Source organism: Perca fluviatilis, chromosome 15 (assembly GCF_010015445.1).
Source record: "Perca fluviatilis chromosome 15, GENO_Pfluv_1.0, whole genome shotgun sequence".
In the NCBI taxonomy this organism is placed as follows: Eukaryota; Metazoa; Chordata; class Actinopteri; order Perciformes; family Percidae; genus Perca; species Perca fluviatilis.
Genome location: NC_053126.1, coordinates 22,141,209 through 22,164,326, shown reverse-complemented (window position 1 = coordinate 22,164,326; position 23,118 = coordinate 22,141,209). Strand labels below are relative to the sequence as shown.

Here is a 23,118-nt window from a genome sequence, read left to right as displayed (position 1 = left end):
CGCTCCTTGCATTTCTCTTCCCTGTGTTCCTAAAAATTCTGTCCAAACCATGTTGAGTGTAATGCATTCAGCTAAATGTGTGAAATAATTATGTGTGGGGGTAGTAGCCCACAGCGAGTAGCTACATGATATGTGATATATATACATATATATATATATATATATATATATATATATATATATTTATATATACTCTATATATCAGTGTGCTGCAGCTGCAACACTGCACGCTTTTATAGGATACAGAGTATGTTTATGGAGATTTCCTCTGCCAGTGGCACGCATTCAGTTATAAGTAATGAGTCCCCTGAGAGAGAGTAAAACATACTTTGTTGTACATTTAGAGCCTATTTGTGTACAGTTTCAGTTCACCTTGTTGGATTAAATGTCAATTCATATTATGGAGCAGTAGCAATACGGTACGTGCAAGAAAGATGAACACACGTTTCTATGTGTGTTTATTTTAGTGTATGAGCAGACTCTTCCATTCAAGATGAATTATTGCATAAACTTTAAGTGGCTCGCTGAGAGTGTGTGAGTGTGCAGGTGCAGTGACGAGGTAGAGCATTAAGTTATACCACTGCTACTCATTTTTGCATAGTCCCTGTCTTTGAAAGAAGGGGAACACTGGACAATAGTAATATATAAAAAAACAACAAAGATCAATGAGCTAAAATAACATTCGACTTGAAAGAATATGGTTGACACAACTTTAGTTTGCTTTTAACACCCTGACCTTTTGTTTAACCTGCTCTAGTGTATTCACAGCCCATATCATATTCCAATTAAGTCCTAAACAGCTAGTATGTCCCCTTAATCCTCCACTGTGTTGTGTCCACTGTGTTGCAACAACCTGCTGCCACCACCTCCCTCTGATCAAATCTACAACATGTTCTGCCGTCTTGTTACTGGTAGCCCTGGAAGCGTAACATAGATCAAAGACATTAGCTCATAGTGATATACACACAAGGTTGGCGGTTCGATCGCCAGCTCCTCCTGTCCACATGTTAAAATGTCCTTGGGCGAGACACTGAACCCTGAATTGCTCCCGATGGTCAGCCAGCACCTTGCATGATGGCTTGTTGCCATCGGTGGGTGTGAGTGTTAATGGGCGAGTGTAAAGCAAATTATGCTTTAGATAAATGCGCTATAAAAATGCAGCCATTTACTATTTATATACCAGAGCAAGACGTTTATGAGATAGTGTAAGTGTTGGCTTCAAACGATCAGGGCTACTTGACCACCAATCAAAGGGCTACATGGCAGATTATGGTGTTAGCGGGTTTCTAAATTAGCAAATGTAAATTAGCTGCTGTTAGCAGAGCTACATTTTGGACTATATGTAATGGACCAGAGGAAACTTACCTGAACATGTTACTACATCAAATCTCAGACTTTCTTCTGAATTTCTAGAAGGGAGGATAGTATGAATAGAATACTATAATATTAAAGCTAGAAGATGAACCGAACTGTGGCAATACAATGTGACCCTACCCAATTACCTGAATATTATTTGGATCCAGCCTGCCTCGGGGTCTCTGATCAAGTATCAAATACCAGGAACAAACTGCAGTCAGTGCAGCAGTCTAGAGAAAAGATAAGATAGGAACTGTCTTTGTCCCAAGGGAAAGTGTTGTGCAGCAATTGTAATATTGCAAATATGAAATATCAATAGGTACAAGGTACAAAGTGGACAAAAGCCAAAATATAAACAAGGTTGAGGATTGTGTGTGTGTGTGTTCTGTGTGTGTGTGTGTGTGTGTGTGTGCGCGCACTCATCAGCTAATTTAAACACATTGATTTATCTCTAAAATTACCAATATCATTTACAGAACCATTGCTAAGCATTATTCTGTCATAGTTGTGTGTGTGTTTATGTTCAGTCTGTATATGTATGAAATACTTATATTACATCATATCTACATTTCCACTCATTTGGTCCTCTAATCTGCTTAACCTGTGCCTATTCTTCATTAACAGATGTCCAGCCTGCTGTAGGTAAGCGCTTTGCTTTGTCTTGTTTGTCTGTGTAAGTGTGTGTGTGTGTGTGTGTGTGTGTGTGTGTATAGAGTTCCAGTCTGAAGATATTGTAGTTGTCTCAATGAATAGGTTTACACTGTATTGTCTTTAATCCGATCTTTGATGAACAGCTTGGAACACACACACACACACACACACACACACACACACACACACACAGAGCCTGAGGTGATCAGCATCACTGTAGGAAGTATTTTAACCCTTCATTGTCCACACTACTAATTTCCATGTACCAACTGTTTCTTTTCATTCAGCGAACAATGAGCCTAGGGATGGTAAGGAACACAGTACACTATTTCCCAGCCTGCTTGTGCTTTCCATTTCTCTGCTTGTTTTGTGTCAACCACTTTGTAACATGTAAATCTGTTACTGAGTGTGACAAACTGAAAGTGTTGCTCCCAGAAGCCTGGGACTGCTCTGGTGACGGCCATCATTGGTGGATAAGATCGAAGATTTTCTCACAGCAGATGGATTTATTATTGCTTATGAACGTGATAATTATTTTTTGCAGAGATATAGCCTTGAAGATTTCTGGACATTGAGTATAATAATGATCACAGTAATAACTTTATTTATGTAGCAAACAAAAGTGACAAAGTGCCTCACAGCAAATAGATAAAGGGACGTAGAAGAAAAGGAGGAAAACAATTCAAAGACAAAACTTGAAAGCAGCCATCAGATAAACTGTTAGATGAAGCAATTAAATAAAATACAAATATAACAGACAACAGAGACGTTTATGACAGCAATAAAACCCAAGTGATTAAAGTGGTTAGATTGCTTCCACCAAAGCATCCGAGAGAACGTTTGAGAGTGTTTTCAATGTGAAATGAACTGATAAGGTCTGGTTTATAAAAAGTGATATATGCTGCCTATACTTATGCTGGGTATATATCAAATGTGTGTGTGATATGTGGATATACTACAATATACTACTACTGACTGATATAACAGTGCAAGACTGCTGGTAACCACACTGGTAATATGATGTATGTACAACATGAGATTGAAGGAGTTTGAGACACTTATCTGGTGGTGCTCTGATCATAAATGGAGAATATACTGAATAAGTAATGACTGTGAAATTACACTACTATACGTTCTATGAATAGAGTATATTTTATGGATGGAATGGATAGATATGTTACTATTTTAGTGCAGTAATTCCCAGTCAGGCATAGAATATTTAATAATCTCTGATTTTACGAGTCCATAAATTCCTAATCCTTTCCTAATAATTCTCTAGGAAGGTTCTTAGAAAGAACTATGTAATTTGGCATTAATTATAATTAAATAATCAATTCCAATTGAATGCTTTTAGTCAGTGAGTAGCAGGTAAAGCTGAACAATGTGCAATTTGTCGATAGGCAAAGCAGCAAAGCAAGTATTACAGGGGCCATAACACGTGTACTGTATGTAAAAACAATAAAAATAAGTAAATAAACAATAAATTGTCATGGTTAAAATAACAACCACTCAGTTAAGATTAGGGAACAATTGTGGTCATGGCTAAAAGAAACCAAGGTTGACTGTTGAAACAGGAAACGATCCGCAGTCTCACGTGTTATAGTCCGACATCTTCTTGACCCATCTATCCACCTGAACTCCTCCTTGATGTGAACTTTGCTGCTGTAATAATTTAACCTGACTTCCACTTTTTGCCAAATGGATTAAAGAGTCACTAAAGGACTTTGTCACCTTAACAGAAACATAATTTGTTCTTCTTGGGAAGACAGGGTTAAACTAAACTAGTCCCAAACTCTGTCTCTCAATTTTTCCTAAAATAAGTTCCAAATAACATTTATTATTTCCAGAAATGTTTCGAGAAATTATAAGGAAGTTATCAGGAAATTCTGGGCCTGTAAAATCAAGTTTTAGTGAATACTTTAAAGTGCTCATATTATGCTCATTTTCAGGTTCATAATTGTATTTAGAGATTGTACCAGACTAGGTTTACATGGTTTAATTTTCAAAAAACACCATATTTTTTGTTATACTGCACATTGCTGCGGCTCCTCTTTTCACCCTGTGTGTTGAGTTCTCTGTTTTAGCTACAGAGTGAGGCATCACACTTCTGTTCCATCTTTGTTGGGAGTCGCACATGTGCAGTACCTAGGTAAGGACTACTAGCCAGTTAGAAGCAGAGTAGGGCGGGCCCTGACAAGCAAGCTAGTGTGATCCCAAACAAACCTGCTTCAGCCAGTAACCATGGCTTTGGGTCAGCCGTTTATGTTCGAACCCGAGTCTGATCCCGAAACACAGGCAGAACAAACCAAACCAGCTTCGCAACCTAGACTGGAGCAAGACGTTTCAGAGTGGTAAGTTATTTAAATGTTAACAAATTAGTCTTTCATACATAACGTTTTAATTCTGCACTGTCTCCTGGACTTGGCGATACAGCTGTCTGAACTCTTCGGGCCTCTGCTCTAACTAGCTTGGTTTGAGGACGTGCCACACTAGCAGCTAGTCGAGCGTTACAATGTGTGTAACAAGGTGATGCAAAATGACGCGCGTTTGTCACAGAAATAAAGGCTGGACTACAATAGAGCTGTTTCGAGCAGTTAGTGAACAGTGTTTTCTGTGGGAGATGGTAACTCCCTTTGGGCGTGGTTTTCACTTTGTAAACCTATTACATGCACAAAAAAGATATGTAACACAATAAAGGAAAGGGAAAAAGCCAAAAAGCATAATATGAGCTCTTTAATGTGGGTTAAAATTGCTGTCCTCATTATCCAAAATTTCAAAACTTCCCTTCTCAGAACCAAGGACAGTGTCTGGAGATAATTTCACCATGCAACCCTTATCCCAAACACAGCAACTGTCCAATGTAAAACTGTAAGAGCGTAAACATTCAAAAGTGTCCCGTGGGTGCCATTCCAGGATCGGCTTTACCCATTTAGCATTCTAACTGAAACCTTTTAAATCATCCTGAACATCTGAACTTGGATCTGTCCTCGGGGGCACTTTTGATTAAAAGATCAAATTAACTGAGCCCATAAAAGCAGAGAGAGAGAGAGAGAGAGAGAGAGAGAGAGGAAGAGGAAGAGGCGCCGACGGTGTAGCTCTCTGAATTTATGGAGGCGCATGACCTTATTTGACACGTGACCCTGGCTCCATTCTCTCAGCAACTGCTCTCGTCCAATAGATGTCCACCCAGGGCCCTACTCACTCTACGTGATTGGTGGTCTGATGTTATCTTTACCTGCTGCTTGTCCATAAACCCTCTTTTCCTGTAACACTTAAGGCTCATTTATGCTCCCTTACAAAAACACATAACGTCTATTTTAAATGATGTAACTGTCATTGCCCACATACTTCCATAGGTCTTTTATGTTGGCATGGATGTTAAGCAATACAGTACATCTACTAGAGGAGGCTCGAGCAAATTGGTCTCGCACGGACCTCCACTTAGCCTTTGTTACTGTCCAGCTCACATTTAACTTCCGTCCAATCTCCTCCCAGCTGTTCTGTAGTAACTTGTTGTTCATTTGCCCAGGCAAAGTAAGTATAATGTAAATGTTTTAAATTTCTGACCAACTTGCCCAGCCTCTCCTCAAAACGTTTTTAAAATATTGTTGTTACCTATGATTGTGTCTCGCTTGAACTACTGGCTACATTGCCTACAATGCCCCCACAATTTCCAGTGGTAGTGCTCCGTTTTGTCCGTATCTGTAAGATTTCAGAAAACATGCATAAATACGGACAAAATGAGCGCCGAGCATGGACAGAAGTCTCCGTCTGTATCTAACGTTGAGCATAAATAGCCTTTACAGTATTCTGACCCTGTTTACACTTGGTTTTAAAATGCATCTAGGGCGATTGGATCACAAGTGGATAGTGCTAAATACAAGTGTAAATTAACAACAGGCCACATTGTGATCTGATTACTCAAACCACTTGACGAGGTGGTCTAGGAAGCATTTGACCACATATCTTTTGTAGGGTTAACGCTAACATATCCTGATCCCTGTCAAGGATGTAACAGGAAAATACCTCATCAATGCAGGATGTGGTGGTTGTTTTGGTGGCAGTGTGCCAACACTCTACAACCTACCCATTTTATGACGAGTTGGACGAAGTGTTGGGTGGTCTTGGCTGTCCCCTTGTGTTCGGATCCCTGAAACGCATTTTAAAACCAAGTGTGATCAAGGCCTCGACTCAGAGAAACAAGAGTTTATGCATATTACATACAGTTAACAACCCTCCTGACTTTAGCACAGTCAAAGTGATTTTTGAACTTGATTGCTGAAGACATAACTCATTAACAGTAGTGTTTTTTTTTTGTAAAAGAAAAAAACAGGATTTGTTAATTAGACTCAGAGAAAGAAAGATGTGTTCTTTTGGAATGTGAAAGCACATCGATTTAACGTGTGAGTGTTCCTCACCTGAAGTCAAGATTATCATTGGGCCTATTAACGCTTGTGTTAAACAGCACAGATACTGTACAGACTGACGTGTTCCTCGCTCTCTCTTTCTTTTCCCCTATCTGATGTAGAGTTGCCTCCTGATGGTAAGAGAAATGAACACATTATCGTATCTGTAAAGCAAATCAACTGACAAGCAAACACCTTACAGAGGTTTCATCAATTTACCTGCAAAAGAAACAAGTGAACGGATTAAAGACCAGCTCGTTTTTTTTTTTATCACCAAGATAAGAGTGTACAGCCTCAGCTTATGTTCAGTCAGGGTGGCAGCAGATTGCAGAGTCAACCCTAATGTGATGTCTTCAGAGGTGATCTGAGGAGTTTCTTTATTCCCTGGGGCCATTCTGTTCCAGGGTACTCCTTGGTGGCCTGTCATTTATCAGAGGGTCCCAAATGGTTTATGCAGTGTAACACCAAAGGCATTGCTTGCTGAATATTTTTTCCTCATGGAAAGACTGTTGCTCAGTTTTAGTGCCAGATAACCGTATAAAAGTAATAGCTTCTGAGTGGAATTTATTGGTTTAAGACATCTCATTAACAAATTGATGATGATTAAGAAGACTGCTGATTAGGTGGTTTGCTTGGTCGACTTGTCTCCTGTTGTCATCCGTTTGTTGTGTCTTTATGTGAGTCGTTCCCATCATGATTTCTGGCTTTAATTTGTCTTCTGTGATTCATCTATTCAGAACATGTAGCAGGGGAGGATCCTCAGATGTCCGAGCTAAGCGGCATGTTCGTGCTGAAGCCGGAGAGTGTCACAGCAACAAAAGGTCTGGCAAGACGATCTGCCATAAAAATCCTGAATTATATCCCAAATGAAAGGAGTTGCCCACTTAGTGCCAAATTCCCTCTGGAATACAGACAGCTAATCTATTTGAATTAATTACTGTGTCTAATTCTTGTTCGTGGCAGGCAAGGACATCACGTTTGTGGCTAAAGTTGACTCCTCAAGCCTGCTGAGGAAGCCGAACATGAAATGGCTGAAGGGGAAGTGGCTGGACCTGGGCAGCAAAGCTGGAAAGCACCTGCAGTTCAAAGAGGTCTATGACAGGAACACCAAGGTGTGTGTGTTCATACTGTATATATGTACATATAACCTTTGTACATTCATCGTTAGGTTAGTAGCCGTGCTAACACTGTGGCTCTAAGCAGAGCAATAGATTGATAAGTAGATTATTAACTGTCCTGTCCAAGGAGATGTGTTGTCATAGCCAGGCTGAATGAGTGAAATCCGGTGGACTTTCCCTTGGAAACGGAGCAATCCCGGAAGTGGAATGTAAAGGAAATAGACTACCCAATCTGTTTTAAACCTATCCTGATCCTAACCATTCTAGGTCAAAGCCTAAACTCAACCATCTTCGCACATGCCTAAAACAAATCGGTTTTCCGGTACGGATCGGGCAGCCACAGTGTTTACTGCTAATTATCAATGCTAGCATGCTAACCGGCTAAATAAGACAATGAACCTGGTAAATATTACCTGCTAAACATAGCACCTTAGCATTGTCACTGTGAGTACAGTATAGCATGCTAATGCTAACATTAAGCACCACTGTGCCTAGGTACAGCCTCATAGAGCTGCTGTTGGCTGTTTTTATATTTGTGAATTTAAAAACATTTTCTGAATAATCAGGTTTTATAAACTGTTTCCTCCACCATCTTGCCACCTCTTACCATCTTGTTTTATATGTCATAGCTGCAGCTTCAACATTGAAATCTCAAACTAAACCAAAAGATATTCTAAGATATTCCAATTATTTAGTTTAGTTTGTGTGTGTGTGTGTGTGTGTAAGAGAGAAAGAGCGAGAACGTGTCTCATGCTCCCTCTCAACTTTTAAATGAATCTGAGACTGCAGGACTGTAGGTTTGCATTCTAGCACTTATTTTATATCACAACTTCCTCATTCAATGGATTTCCCACTTCTGTGACACAGATATTTTGTACATTAACAAAATGGAGGGAATGATGAGTGCGTAATCAAACAAACACCACCGACCAACCAGCTAATAAAAACCAATATTGGCTCGATGGCTTGATCAGCAAACCGATATCGGTCAAACTGTGTTATGTGTACTCTGAGCTTGTGAGCACGTCCTGCATATCTGTGCATGCACGTGTGTGTGCACGGGCGTTCATTTAACTGCATATGTTTCTAGCACATCATCCCCCCCCCCTCTCTCTCTCTCTCTGTCAGATCTACACTTACGAGATGAGCATCATCAAAGTAGTGGATGGAGACGCAGGTGGCTACCGCTGCGAGGTCACCTCCAAAGACAAGTGCGACAGCTGCACATTCGAAGTCTCCGTGCAGGGTAGGTCTGGAGACAGACAATCTCATTATTGTCATCTTCCATTCTGCGTATCCACCATTACTATATAACCGGCTTTGTCAGCCAATAACTCAGTGAGTGCGATACGCATTAGGTCCAATCATTTAGTGGCTTAGCGAGGTCATCAGTCCATTATTCCTTTGCTGCTCAAAGCCCGCTGTGTAATGAATTAACCTAGCCGGGCTCTCACCAGTCTTTCTCCTACTGTCTGCTTTCAGCTGTACAAGAGGAGCAGCAGGACAACATCTTGGAGTCGTTTAAGCGATCGTGAGTGTCAGTGTCGGCGAGGGTCTACTCAACATGTCACCCGTCACACTGTCTCCCATATGCTCCTCTGTAGATCGCTGCCTCTGGGCATCTGTCAGTCTCAAGGAGTGTCTCTGCCTGTGTGTCTGTCTTTCCCTCAGTTGTAGCCGACTTTATACAAGTCAGTCCGTCTGCCTTCTCTCTCTTTCTGTCACGTCTCAATGCGTCTGCTGACTTGGTATTGCTTGCTTCACCTGGAGTCCCTCATGGTTTAGCATCTTATGTACTTCCTCACATGTCTCGGTGGCAGTGAGACTTTATATATATATATATATATATATATATATATATATATATATATATATATACTGTATGTATGTATCTCTTTCCCTCACTGGCTATTTCTGTCTCTGCATCTGCATGTGTGAAGTGTGTATTCTGTTACTTTGTAGCTTTTTTAAAGAGTTTTTATTTTTTTATTTCAGCTGTTCTCAGCCTGTATACTGTATGCATCCTGTGTGATCGTAAATCAGCCAACACTTTCGCACTGACATCTCGAGTCTCTATGTTTGTAATCTGTTTTTAAAAATATAATTTCCCTCCCTCGTTAGAGCGCGAGCAGAAAGGTGCAGGTAAGATGAGAAACACAGCAGGCTAAAAGACAGAATCATATTTTGGTTTAGACAGGATGTCAGTCTGCTTATTTGAAGAATGCTCATATGAAGGGGACAGAGGGCAAGGGGAGAGGTTGGTGTGATGAATGGAAAGTGAAAAGTTGGTTAAAACTCAAATTTGTTGCTGAAGAGATAATGAATGAAACACCTTGTTGTGTGGAGGTCATGCAGCTCAACCTCTAAAAGGTAAGCATGGAGAGTACTGTCTCCTATAAGATCCTCTGTGTGTTTCTCTAAACATGTATTACTGTCAGATTCCATTCTTTAGGATATTCACTTCTGTTCACTGCTTATGTCTGTGGAGTTTGGTTGACTGGTTGGTCAGCTGAAAAGACTACAAAGGGAAACAGAAAATATTCCATGGAATACATACTGTACGATGGCAGCCACCTGCCACTCAGAGCGGCACACTCTTAATTATGCAGAACATCAATATAATTTAAACGGGTGAGTTATGAAAGAAATTCACCCCCCGTATGTTGTCATGAAGGAAAAAACTAGCTATAGAGACCAAAAACTTTTTTTGTACCAGGCTGTAAACATGCTTATTTCTGCTGTAAACAGGGGCGGAGTGGGACCAAAAAAATGGGGGGGGGGAGGGTTCGGATGGTCCGGTGAATGAATGAACACACAGCACAGCAACACGATCCACACTAGCCCAACGCAAGTAGCGCATTGGAATTGACTGCCACTCAATATTAAACTATTAATTTGTCTCATATTTACCTCAAGCTCCCTTTTGGAGACAGCCTCAAGTGGCCATTCAAGAAAGTACAGTTTTTGGTGCCTCATTTTTTTTAACCCTGGAAGTTGCCACTTGGTTTGTTTCAGGGTGGGCCATGATTGGCTAGATTCATTGCTGCAACACAACACAAGAAAAAAAAGAATGTGGATATATGTTCCAGCCACAAGGATGGAAGTCAAAGTGGTTCAGCAGGGTAGAGGTGGGCGCCATGTATGTGTTTTTTGATTTTTGAATGTGAGTAAATAAAAGTTTAGATAGAAAACAGCCCTGCATTAAACAATGTGACGCATAGGGCTGGGCGTTATGGAGTAAATCAGGTGTCAGGATATTTTTGACAAAATACCTCAATATTGATATTGTGGCGATATTCTAGGGTTGAAAATTGGTGCTTTAACAAAACATCTTCACACTTAGATTTTAGATAAATAATCATCAGTAATGTGGACATAATGTCTAAGTGGGGAAAAGGCAAATAATAGAAAAGCTAGAACAGGCTGGTAAGTTCAGAAAAGTACATCACTTTACTGTAATGCAGCCTTTAAAACCAGTAAAAGACAACACTTATCTCATATCATGATATTACGATATCCAAAATCTAAGACAATGTCTTTTCTCATATCATGATATCAATATAATATCAATATATTTCCCAGCCCTAGTGACGGACTGCTTTGGTGGGTAAGACATTAGAAATGATCAAGGAAGTCCAGTTTGAGTAACAGATCCATGGGTTTGAAAGCTTATCAGACACTGCACAATGGTTTATAATACCCAAGAGACAGGATCTTACAACCCTAGAAAATTATCATTGGCGGCAAAGATTTTAGTTTTGGTCGCAACACTATGGTCGCAAAAACATTAAAGTTACAATGTAATGCACCAGGAATGTGCGCTTCCATGACGTTGGGTTGTGCCAAATGTTGAGACCATTTTTTTTCGGATGACCCTGCATTGACCCTTGCTGTTATGCTGTACTGGACTCATTCAAATAAATAAGGTGGCTTTACAGTCCCTCCAGGATTTCGCGATGTCGCGATCGCGACAATTCACGCAAATTCAACCAATCACCGCGAATTTGGTACGACTCACAATTTTGACCAATCACTGCAACTTTTCTGCAAATTTGACCAATAACCTGAAGTTTCCCGCAACTTCAACCAATCACAGCAGTTCCACGTGCACTCTGAGAACCAATGACCAAGCGGGAGTCAGAACGGGTTTATGAAGGGTTTCTGATGACATCGGCTAATGTGACAGAGATAAGCATTTTGTGCTATGCTCTCAATACACATGAAAGAGAGCTCATCCCCTGAGTCCCATTTTCATGTGAATTCTAGTCCAACTGACTTCACCACAACAGATTTGGAAAATCAGTTTTTTTACATCGGTGAACTTTAGTGTAGATGATGAAAAGATGCGTTAAAACAAACTTAATGTAAAAGCTTCCTGGAACGCCCTTCTTCCATCATTTGATGGTGCTATCTCTCAAAAGTGCGCAAGTAGGTTGAAATGTAGCAATTGTTGCATGCAGTATACTGCTAACATTGTTTTCATGCTTACCCGATCATTTGGTGATCACGTGCGCCGCGTGAATGAGGACATTATCACCCTGGGAGAATTCACTGGCTTACAGCATGGCAAGGACAAGTTGGATGGATGTTATCCTTGGATGAACCGTTCATCCATAGGATGAACACGATCGCTCGGAATGGCTTTGAATTTATTGCCATTTACGTTTGTCTCTGAGGGGTTCAATGAGCCTCAACAATGCAAGGAAAACTGTTCCAAGAGGAAAACAACAAGCACTTGAGTCTGTAGACATTTATTGGCGTGTGCCACACACAGTTTTGTCACCTTGTTGAGCACAAGAAGGTGACTGATGACTCGAGACCACGTGATTGCTTCTCATCACTTGGAAATGTGCATGTGAGGGGGGGTAATAAAGGGTTTATGCAGTGGAACACAGTCGTAGTTTGCCCCCCTGTGAAGTTCTCAACATACAATTCTGCATGAAAATGCATCGAGTGTGTACGTCCATTTACTGATGTCTTAGACTTCCATATAACATCACCTTGAGCCACATCTGTACTAACAACATTTTAGCCATGCTTCAGAACTTGTGCAATCAGCTCAATAATGCACTTGTGCTTCCCGTGATTTACAGTATGCAATGTTTGTGTTTGACCGCTATGTATTTTGCTTGTCTGCTGCTTATATGCACGTGTCTGTCTGTCACTTGAATTTAGGGCATGATGGTAGCTTGTAGTCCTCATCAAACGCTCTGCTCTATGTTCTCACTCATCCTATTATTGCATCTATCCGAACACAGGATGAAAAAAAGGGTAAGCTTTAACTACAGCCACTAATTCATTAGAACTCTGCTGTTGTATTTGTTTGTGTTGTCTTTCTTGGGTTTATAATTGTCTTTTAATTTCTGTGTGTATTTATAGGTCTGTGTAATGTGGAATAAAAAGGGGGATGTATTATTATAAATGTATATCTCATAATGCTCTTTTTTCACTAACCAATTCACTGGTGTTGTAAATAGCACAGGTTTATAAACATACTGTACCAAGAAAATCCCCCCCACCCAACCCCCGCCATCTCTTTTCTTTTAATTCCAGTGGAGATGCAGGTGAGGATGCTGGTGATCTAGACTTCAGTGCCCTTCTTAAGAAAAGGTAACAGCATCTACAAAGTACAACAGTCACAGGCATACATCATAACTTAAATGTGTGTCTCTTAAATTTGGTTCTCTTTCAAAAAGGGAGAAGAAACGCAAGGAGGTTGTTGTAGAAGAAGTAGATGTGTGGGAAATCTTGAAGGCGGCTAAGCCATGCGACTATGAGAAGATTGCCTTTGAGTATGGCATCACAGACCTGAGGGGCATGCTGAAGAGGTTGAAGAATATGAGGAAGAAGGTGGAGCCCAAGAAAAGTGATGGTGAGGAGCGAGGGAAGAGACAGGACAGGTGTTACGAGGCAAAAGAAGACTAGTGCAGTAGGGGTGAGGCGGCTGGCAGGAAACGAGCTCTTAAATGCAGGAGGCCGTAAATACCAGCAACGTTTAAAGGTCTCTGGGGGGGGTTGTCCCTGCAATGTCCCTGCAAGTTACATTGCAGGGACAACAGGTGGAATGTGTGTTAGCATAAACTTGCTGCTGGTTGGCACTTATGGATTATCTGGCTGTTAAAGCAGTGGTTGAACTATACTAACTGGATACTTTCTTGTCAGCTTTCCTGAGGAAGCTGGATTCAGCCTACTCAGTGGACAAGGGCAAGAAGATTCAGCTGTCAGTGGAACTAGCTGACCCCAACGCTCCAATCAAGTGGCTCAAAAACGGACAGGAAATCAAACCATCAGCCAAGTGAGCAAATTACCATTTTAGGTGGTGCACTGAACGGTATATGTTAAAGAATATACTACAGTAGTACACTTAATTTTGAGGTCTGACTACAAAGTGAGGACAATTGTGGTAAAAAGTTGTGAACCGTTAAACTGTAATACTTTTTGAGGGCCCTTGAGTGCCAGCTATACTTTAAACTATAAACTCAAAATCATGGACATGTGTCTATTACGTTACCTGTAGGTTTTCACGTTCATTGCTGATGTATTGATGGAGGTTTACCACTCACTGCAATCTTGGTAGTGGCCAGAAAAAAAGAATAATTTAGACACAATGCACACACAGACTATTTCTTCCATTGTTAATACATAACTGAGGGTGATTTGCTGAGACTCCCATCAATCAGGTAACATGGTGTTTTGGCCTCTTGGGGGCATCGCAACAGGCTGTATTTCAAATATTTCTATTGAGGCAAAGAAGATTAGACACAGTATATTGTTGTGTCAATGCTTATTTCCATTTATAGGAAAGAATTATACAAATATATTTAATATTATACAACCACAAATATAAAGCAAATTAAAAAGAGAAAGGAAAACATTTCAAAATAAAATAAATAATTGCAACAAGCTGTAAACATTGACAACTTCAAGTTGTTATGGCTAATGCGTTAGCAAACAATTGCCAATTTACACATCCAGACCACCTGAAGCAATATTAGCAATTATTAGGAGTTGTGTTTCTGGTCACCATGTCCAATATTTACTCTCCTTTTAGATCTGTTTTGGAAAGATAGGAAATATCTGGCTTTTGCTACAATGCTTAATTATTTTAACCAGCTAGTAGTTCATTTTGTTTGTGTGCCACTTGGTGCTGGGTAACAAGATTATTAAAGCTTTTTTTTGGTGCCAAAATCAGCTGCCTGCCACTGCTGGAAATGAGGTCTATGAAAGTGGTGAGATTAGAATTAAACAGTTAAGTTGTGGAGCAAAACACAACTACAACCCTTGAACTAGAAGACACTAAAACGCTTTGTAGTGATTGAAACCTGCAGAGTTGGTTGATAATTATCTGAGGTTCCATTGTTAATACAAAATATTATCACGATAACACACCTCAGACGTAGTAACATTTGTTACGTCTTGTGGAAAAAATGCACTTTAGCGAGGTTAAAAGTTGTTTCAGTCATGCCATTGCAAGTGGAGTTGGATAGTAATCATTCCTATACAGTCAATACATGTGTGCTTCATGTAAAACTGTATTTTTATGTTCACTGGAGTGTTGGGTTGTTATGTTAGGTAGTCACTAGGTAATGTTACCTAGCAGCTGTCCAAAGCGACTAGCATTAAGAGTAACTTGTAAATAGTTGGACTAACTAACATAATTAGTAGTTTTTTAACTAGCTAGACATGATGATTATTATTACACCTGGCATTGTATATGGACTGAAAGCCCACTGAGATCAGTCGCAACAATACTCTATATAGAGAAATAAAAAAGAAATCTTTAGGAGCTCTGACTTTCTGACTAACAGACAGTAAATATAAATGCTAGTTTTGAGCCTCTTTAGCCTGCTGAGCTCTCCTCAGTGTCTCTCGCTCCCCTCTTTGCTCTTTCCCCTCCTTCAAAGGCTTCTTTTGGTGTTTTATTGAAGAGGGTACAGCTGTTGCGAGTGGTGTTTTTTCAATGGCTTCACCATCTGCCATTTTGAGTATCTTAATGCTGTTTATTGAAAGTAAGGCAGTCCTATCCTGTTTTGATGAAGACAGTTACTATGGGAAAGGGGACTTTTTCCAGGCTCTGCACTGTGACCATCGAGAGCTAAACCAATCAAATGTTTTGGGTTAGAGCCGGTGGGATTAAGGCTTTTCCAGTCAATCTAGGTCTTCTTTGTTTCATTTCAAACAAACCACTGCTGTGGTTAAGATATACCGCCAATTTTTTTCTTTTTTTCACATTTAGTGTGATACAATATGAATATTGTACAGAGAATTATGTTGTATATAATTTATCTAAAAATCAAAGATCGTTATGTGCCCAGCGCTGCTATTTTACCACTAAATGTTCTGATTAGGATTGATAGATGAAAATGAAAGATATTATAGGAGTGCAATATTGAATTGGTGGAGTACTGAATGAATGAATTAAATCTTTATTTCCGAATGATTAAAAGAAAGAGAAAATATATACATATTAAATGTATAAAAGAATAAGAAAAACAAAAATGTATTACAAAAAAACTAAATTTCAACATAACAACAATTAACTTGAAGAACCAGATCTACAGCCCTTTTAAATAAAATAAAAAAGTATTATGAGTATGAGTATATGAGTAAACAAGTGTAAACACCTAAATCAAGACTACATAAAATATAACACTGCAATCATCAAACATTCAGCTCTGATAATGTGTGTAAAGATCCTTTTTAAATTAAAACATGCAACCGAATAAGACACAGACATAAAAGAGTAGCTTATGCATAGGCTAGGTGGTGCAGGGGTGTAGAAGATTAGTTGAAAGTTGTTGAAAGTGATTTGGATCGCTCGTGTGTCACTTAGCAGCCAGCACGCGCCCTCGGTGATGGGAAGCGGAGCGCGCAGACCAAATGTCCTGCTAAATTGTCTGCTGCGCGCTCTCTCTGTACTTCTTCTACAAACCTGTACCTTATACAGTCTATGACCTGTACAGGCGCAACTGTTGCACAGTTGGCAGTGGCACAGTACCCCAGCCACCAGTGTTACAATATAAAGGCATGCCACCCGCCAAAGTGGCTAGTGAGATTGACCGTGTTACCCGCCACTGCCGAAATCTACGCGCATTTGGCAGGTTGGCGGGTGCTAATGTCAAGCCCTGTATATCTGTAAAATTATATATATATATATATATATATATATATAATTTTACGACGCAGACATTTTTGTCCTCTATGGATATCCGATCACACGTACTGTGAATGGCAGTCACCACCTTGAGTTGTCCGATGATGTGAACATATGTAACCATGGGAATATTTCCCATCACTACCTTCCATTGCGTGTGATGATCAGACCGTGGCATTACTAATCCTTTGATGTCTGTCACCATATTTGTACAGCAACTCTGGTGCGTGTCTGGGTGTGTGTGTGTGTGTGTGTGTGTGTGGGTGTGGGAGCATACTTGTGCTCTGAAGGTCTGTAGAAGAATGTGTGGACTCTTTTTCTCGGTCTATAACTGTGAGTCACTCTCGTTGTCTTCAGGCCTCTCTGCATCTGATTGTGGCCGGATTGGCTGAAAGCAGTTATTCATTATTGTCTTTCTCTCTCTTTCTATGTCTCTCTCCCCTTGTTTGTTCTTTATCGCCTTTGTATGATCTTCCCCCGTGCGTCCAGGTATGTGTTTGAGAGCGTGGGTAACAAGCGGACACTCACTATCAACAAGTGCAACCTGTCTGATGACGCAGCGTACGAGTGCGTGGTCGAGGAGGAGAAGTGCTTCACGGAGGTTTTTGTCAAAGGTACATGAGTCACTGTCTTTGGAGGAGTCCTTCTTTCAGCAGCAAAGCTTTTTCTGCTCGGTTTAGCAAATGCTGTCATTTGAGCGTTGAGAGGCTTGACAGCTCTGTTCCCTTCTCGTGTCTGTGTTTGTCATCTATAATCTGTTTATTTCCATGCTTTTATAGCATGCTGCTCTCTGTTGTCTGCTCACTCATTTTTAATGGGTATGTGGTGACTGAAAGTCTGATGTTTTGTTTGTCATGTAACACTGTTGTTGTGCTGTGTTTATGTGTCATATTTATCAGAGGTTGACTGATATGTGTGTTTTTAAAGGTCACTTTCATACTGTTCAATTAAAATATTAATAATTTGTGGTAGCATTCAGTATATCCTAATTTTATAACCTCCCAAAATAATCTAGTACAAGTATTAATTGTTTCTTGTATTGTTAATAATAATACTAATAATCAAAAGTACTACTATCCCTTCTCTTGTTTTAATAGACAAACATTATATTATATTAAAATATATATTATATTATATCTTATACTGTTTTTTCAGTCTAACTCTGGTGCTTCAATATGACCTCATGGAAAGGCATATAAATAGCACAACACTTTTAAGTGTAACCTTTAAGCATTCTGCCCATCATGTGTGTGCATTTTAATCATTTTTATGTTTTGTAAAAGATCATGGTTTGGGTTTAAAATAAGTTGTTTTTAACGTAAACAAGTTCCGTACGTAAGCTGAGTAGTCAACTGAAATACGTCAACGGTGACTTTTGGTTTCACACGATACATGGACAGAGTTCTCCTGGGTGAAAGTCCTGTTTGTTTGACCCATTCCTCCCTCCTACGCTGACTTTCCCACTCTTCATACTACATCAAAATATAAGTCAGTAGAGGCTAAATGACGTGAAATAACACACGCAAAAAGAAAAAAATGCATAGTAGAGGGTAAGCTCTTCACTGTGCAGCTTAACTGTTTGTGCCCACACAGATTTCTATGGACACAAAAACTCTTTGTTTCCATAAAAAATATAATGCATGTTGCTGTTTGCAAACATTATCAGCTAACACAGGTGTATCTGTAATTCAGGTTAACTGTGATATTAATTGGGATGCTAATTTTGGCTAGCGAAAAATGTACTCACCGGAAAAAATTAAAAGCCGACCCTTTAGAGTGTCTTTTAGTACAGCCGAACGCTTAACAAAACATCTTTAGGCGACTAAAGTGTTACAATTAACGTTCATCAACTGAAAAGGGCTGTGAAAGGGTCAAAGTTCTAACACGAAAACACGAACAACACCCAAAATCAGGTTCATGGCTATTTGAATGTACAAATTTGCTTAGCTTTGCTAAGCTTGTACAGGTGGTAGCAACTTGTCAATCATAAGGTAGCCAAGCCCTAATACATACCCTTCTTTATCGTCTATTTTAAAATAAATGGGACATCATGCTGTATTGAAGAAGACTTGAAAGTAGCAAATGAGTACACAAACTTGTTAGGTAAATGTTTTTTGAGGTAATAAATTGAAGTGAGAAGTAGGGTCATTTTCTTATTAGTCTATATCCACGACGTTCTACTTCCGGGATTGCTCCAGTGCTGCAGGAAATTCCGCTGGATGCATGTCTTTTCGCCAATGTCCGTTTCTTTCCACTTTCTTCGTTGGCATTTTAAACTGGATTTGTGAGGACTATGGTTAACTGCTCCTCAGATCTCTGCAGGGTAAATCCAGACAGCTAACTAGACTATCTGTCCAATCTGAGTTTTCTTTTGCACGACTAAAACAACTTTTGAACGTACACATGTTCGACCAAAACAAGTTCCTTCCTGAGGCTATTTTGCAGCGGCTCCATGCGGAGCTTAGTGGAGTCGGCACTTCCGCATTGGCTTTACTTATCAGACCCGGAGTCTTCGTCCACTTCTTGGATAACAGTCTATGGATTTTACGCAGAGAAACCACAATTTATACTGACGACATCAAGCTCATCTCATCAAACGATTGTGAAGCCTGCAGTCACAGTGCACATGTTCCTGTGGTGCTGTGACTGTGGTTCAGAGAGTTTCTGGGCTCTTCCGCTGAGGTTGAAGAGAATTGAGACGTCCAGAGAGGAACTGGATGCTGACGATGACAAATAGCTGAGGCTAGCAGAGCATCGAGCATCGCGCCATGTGGTTACACAACGTGACTCCCACCTCCTCAGGAGACTTGAGGTACCTTCCACCTCTACAAGATGGTAGGGTTTGGTGGCATTGATGAAGGAGTTTGAAAGTATATTGTGCTAAAAAAAGGGCATGCACATGCTCTTACGTGTGTTTGACAACACTAATATACATGCCACCCACCACCAATTCACAGAGGAGGGAAGAGTACAAAAACACCTGGATTACAGCTGTTTTTACTCAAACCAGTTTTGTCACAAAAACTTTTTTTTCTATTAAAGTATTCAAATTCATATTCTGATTAATGAAGTTCTGATTGATGATGTCTAATGGATTCCATGTTCCATTTACATCAGACAAAAGTCTTTAGCACTTTAGTATATAATTTGGTTCACTTTATAAAGATTATTTTTAGGCCTTTATTTCCACAGGACAGATGAAGACATGAAAGGGGAGAGAGAGGGGGAATGACATGCAGCAAAGGACTGCAGGTCTGAGTCAAACCCGCGGCCGCTGTGTTGAGGCTTAAACCTCTATATATGTGCGCCTGCTCTACCAACTGAGCTAACTCGGCCACAATTTTGTTCTCTTTTAATTACAGAATGCTCAGAGTCATCAATTAAATTGAATTATGTACAACCATAACATACTAATAATGCCCTGATACAATCTCACTGATAGACAATAAATAATGTTGAATTATATCCAATTTGAGTAAGGTGCATTTCCACGTTATTGTGCTTGAAATTAAGACTTTGCATGTGCTACAATTCCAACAAGTACCATTCTTGTTGTTTTGTCATGTCCTGCACAAGAAAAAGCCTTACTCGCTTTACTCACACACCTTCCAGCTCTGTTTATCCACCACACTGCTTTCATCCCCCGCTCATGTTCCTTGTCAGTTTTACTCTGGTGATTTAGATACGTACAGTGTACAGAACAGTAAGTGATTCACATAATACAGAAGTACGGTTTGCTAATGACTCAGTATCACTCTGCTGTTTCAAAGTTTGACTCGAAGCTTTGCGTTTTGTCTCTAGAGCCTCCAATCACCATCACCAAGCTGCTGGATGATGTTCACACCGTGGTGGGAGAGAAGGTGGAGTTTGAGGTGGAAGTGTCCGAGGAGGGAGCCAACGTCAAATGGTGAGGCAGTATATCATGCGTTATCATTTAATAATCTGTGTGGTCGGATTATTGTCGGGTTTACAAATCCCCCTCTACAAGTAAGTAAACCTAGTGCATTGAGACAAAGACTTGCAGGTCTCATTAAAACTCAAGTAGTAGATTATTCACCATGAGCACAAAGTACATTAAGTTGAGGTAATAACAGCAACATTCACACAGTAAATGCCAAATATGAAACTGTATGACTATTTTGTATAATCATGACATTGCCAGATCTTTTCCTGCACCCAGTAGTTTTTTGTTGTGCCAAAGCCTTGTGATCCCTGAAGGCTGTAGCCATGTAGACCATTGCAGACGTATCAATCAACTCTTCCTCCCATCTCTGTGTGTTGAAGTGTCACTGAAGCATGTGTGTTTGTCTCCTCAGGATGAAGGATGGAGTTGAGTTGAACAGAGAAACAGCAGGTTCAAAGTACAGGTTTAAAAAGGATGGGAAGAGGCACATTTTGGTTATAAATGAAGCCACTAAGGAGGACATCGGAATGTATTACGTGTTCACTAACGGCGGAGAGTCGAAAGCAGAACTGGAGGTTGAAGGTACAGTGTCCTCTATTAAAGTAATTACACTACAATACAACACAGTCTAATCTACAGCAGGTGCAATTTACGGGTGATCAGCTGGTGTATAAATTATAAAGTTAACAAGTATTTCAGACATGGCTACTCAATTAGGAACTTAAAGAAAATTTACACATCAGCATATGTTGATGTCTTCCATCCTGACAAGCATGAAAAGCAATAAATTAGTCATTACTCAAGTCAAAATTAATATTCATTCATTAATCCCCTGTATCAGTAGTTCACCACACATCATGCTAATTTTCTTTTACACCGCCAAAATTGATGGTTGGATCTCGTCTTACCCCTCAGACATTACACTGTCTCAGACGCTGCATACTTGCACACCAGACGAGTCTCCTAAATTGATTAGAGTGTGAGAAAATGTGTGTCTTTCCTCCTCAGTGGACACTACAGTCACCAGGTGATCAATATGAACATGGTGTTGCAACCTAAAATGCTAGACTGCTCTAAAAAGGTGTTGTGTCCCACATGTGGCGTTATAGCTAACATCCACAGTAGTCACAAAAACATAGCTCAGAGTGAAATTACCATGCCTTTTTTTCTCAAATCCTCAAATATATAAATATATGACCTGCTAGCCACCAGTATGAGGAAGCTATCCCTTTTCAATTCGTTATATTATAACATAAAAGTAATTTATTTATTTATTTATCAATTTTTTTTATTGAGTTGTCTACAGACATGGCAAAGTCAGTATAGCAAATGCAAAAACTGACAAGAAAAAAAATATATACTGTATAGAAATAATAATATAATATACAGTAATAAATGCATTTAAATAAATAAGTAAATAAAATAAAATTTATAAATACATGTGATCTACTACAACAAATATAAAAGTAATTTTAAAGGAGCAGTTAGAAATGTTGGGTAATACGGTAATTCCGTTTCTTGCCCAGAGTTTTTCAAGAATATTGATGCCACTCTCATGTTTGTATGGTAAATATGATGCGGCCTGTTAGCTTAGCACAAAGATTGGAAACAGGTGGAACAGCCAGCTATTATTTCTGGTTCAAGTTACTGCCCTCAGCCAAATATATATATATATATATATCTCATATCCCAAAATGTGAATGTGATTTCTTTTTATAAAAACAGAAGAGATAAAAGTTTTGCTGAATTTCGCCATGACTGCATGCATTTCTTGCCTATTGTTACACATTGCCATCTGCCACCACTGCACTGGTCCGAATAAAATTAATTGTCTGCGTGAACAAACATCTGTATGCTACCTACTGTACTATGTTGGTGTCATTTTCTTCAGATAAGGAGCTGCAGGTTCTGCAGAGCATAGCTGACCTGACAGTGAAGGCTGCTGAACAGGCTGTGTTCAAGTGTGAAGTGTCTGATGAAAAAGTGACGGGGAAATGGTTCAAGGACGGTGTCGAAGTCCTGCCCAGTGATCGCATCAAAATGACACACATAGGAAGGTATTATATCTGACTGTTGTTGGTCAAAGTTTGGATGTCAAAAAACAATGTATTCTTGTTCTTTTTCTGAACCATCAGGCCCACACAGATACACACACACGCACGCATGCACGCACGAATGCACACACACACACACACACAGACAGACAGACAGACAGACAGACAGACTGTATAGCTATCACAATAAGCACTGTCTGCCACACGGCTTGGCAAACTATTACCAAAGGGGTTTCTTAGTTATTTGACCCAGTTTTCGGATAGGCTGCAATCTGTAAAGCTCTACCCCCTTAACACACACAGACACACACATCATACACACCCCTAGGTCCTGGGCTTTCTCTCAGTAATCCCTCCATCAGAGCTGCCTATGGCAGGAGATACGCCAAGGCAACAGCGGTCACACAAGGTGAAAGCCATTTAGTATGTTTCTAACTGCGATATTGCCTCATGGAATATGTTGCTAGGGCAACTG

At 39.9% G+C, this 23,118-nt stretch overlaps 1 protein-coding gene across 7 annotated transcripts in view; it reads left to right on the top strand.

The window, feature by feature from the left end:
• Positions 1–23,118, top strand: part of mybpc2a (myosin binding protein Ca) — a 57,192-nt gene that overhangs the window by 16,308 nt on the left and 17,766 nt on the right. For 3 of the 7 annotated variants that reach the window (XM_039825471.1, XM_039825473.1, XM_039825470.1), the window contains 14 exons: positions 1,981–1,998; positions 2,295–2,315; positions 6,536–6,550; positions 7,151–7,234; positions 7,377–7,525; positions 8,660–8,777; positions 9,014–9,062; positions 13,085–13,141; positions 13,228–13,403; positions 13,694–13,826; positions 17,175–17,299; positions 20,487–20,592; positions 21,002–21,171; positions 22,481–22,646. In XM_039825471.1, the coding sequence (XP_039681405.1) occupies positions 1,981–1,998; positions 2,295–2,315; positions 6,536–6,550; positions 7,151–7,234; positions 7,377–7,525; positions 8,660–8,777; positions 9,014–9,062; positions 13,085–13,141; positions 13,228–13,403; positions 13,694–13,826; positions 17,175–17,299; positions 20,487–20,592; positions 21,002–21,171; positions 22,481–22,646 (1,387 nt within the window). The remainder of the gene's footprint in view (positions 1–1,980; positions 1,999–2,294; positions 2,316–6,535; positions 6,551–7,150; positions 7,235–7,376; positions 7,526–8,659; positions 8,778–9,013; positions 9,063–13,084; positions 13,142–13,227; positions 13,404–13,693; positions 13,827–17,174; positions 17,300–20,486; positions 20,593–21,001; positions 21,172–22,480; positions 22,647–23,118) is intronic. The other 4 variants (XM_039825475.1, XM_039825472.1, XM_039825474.1 and 1 more) reach the window with 3 other exon arrangements.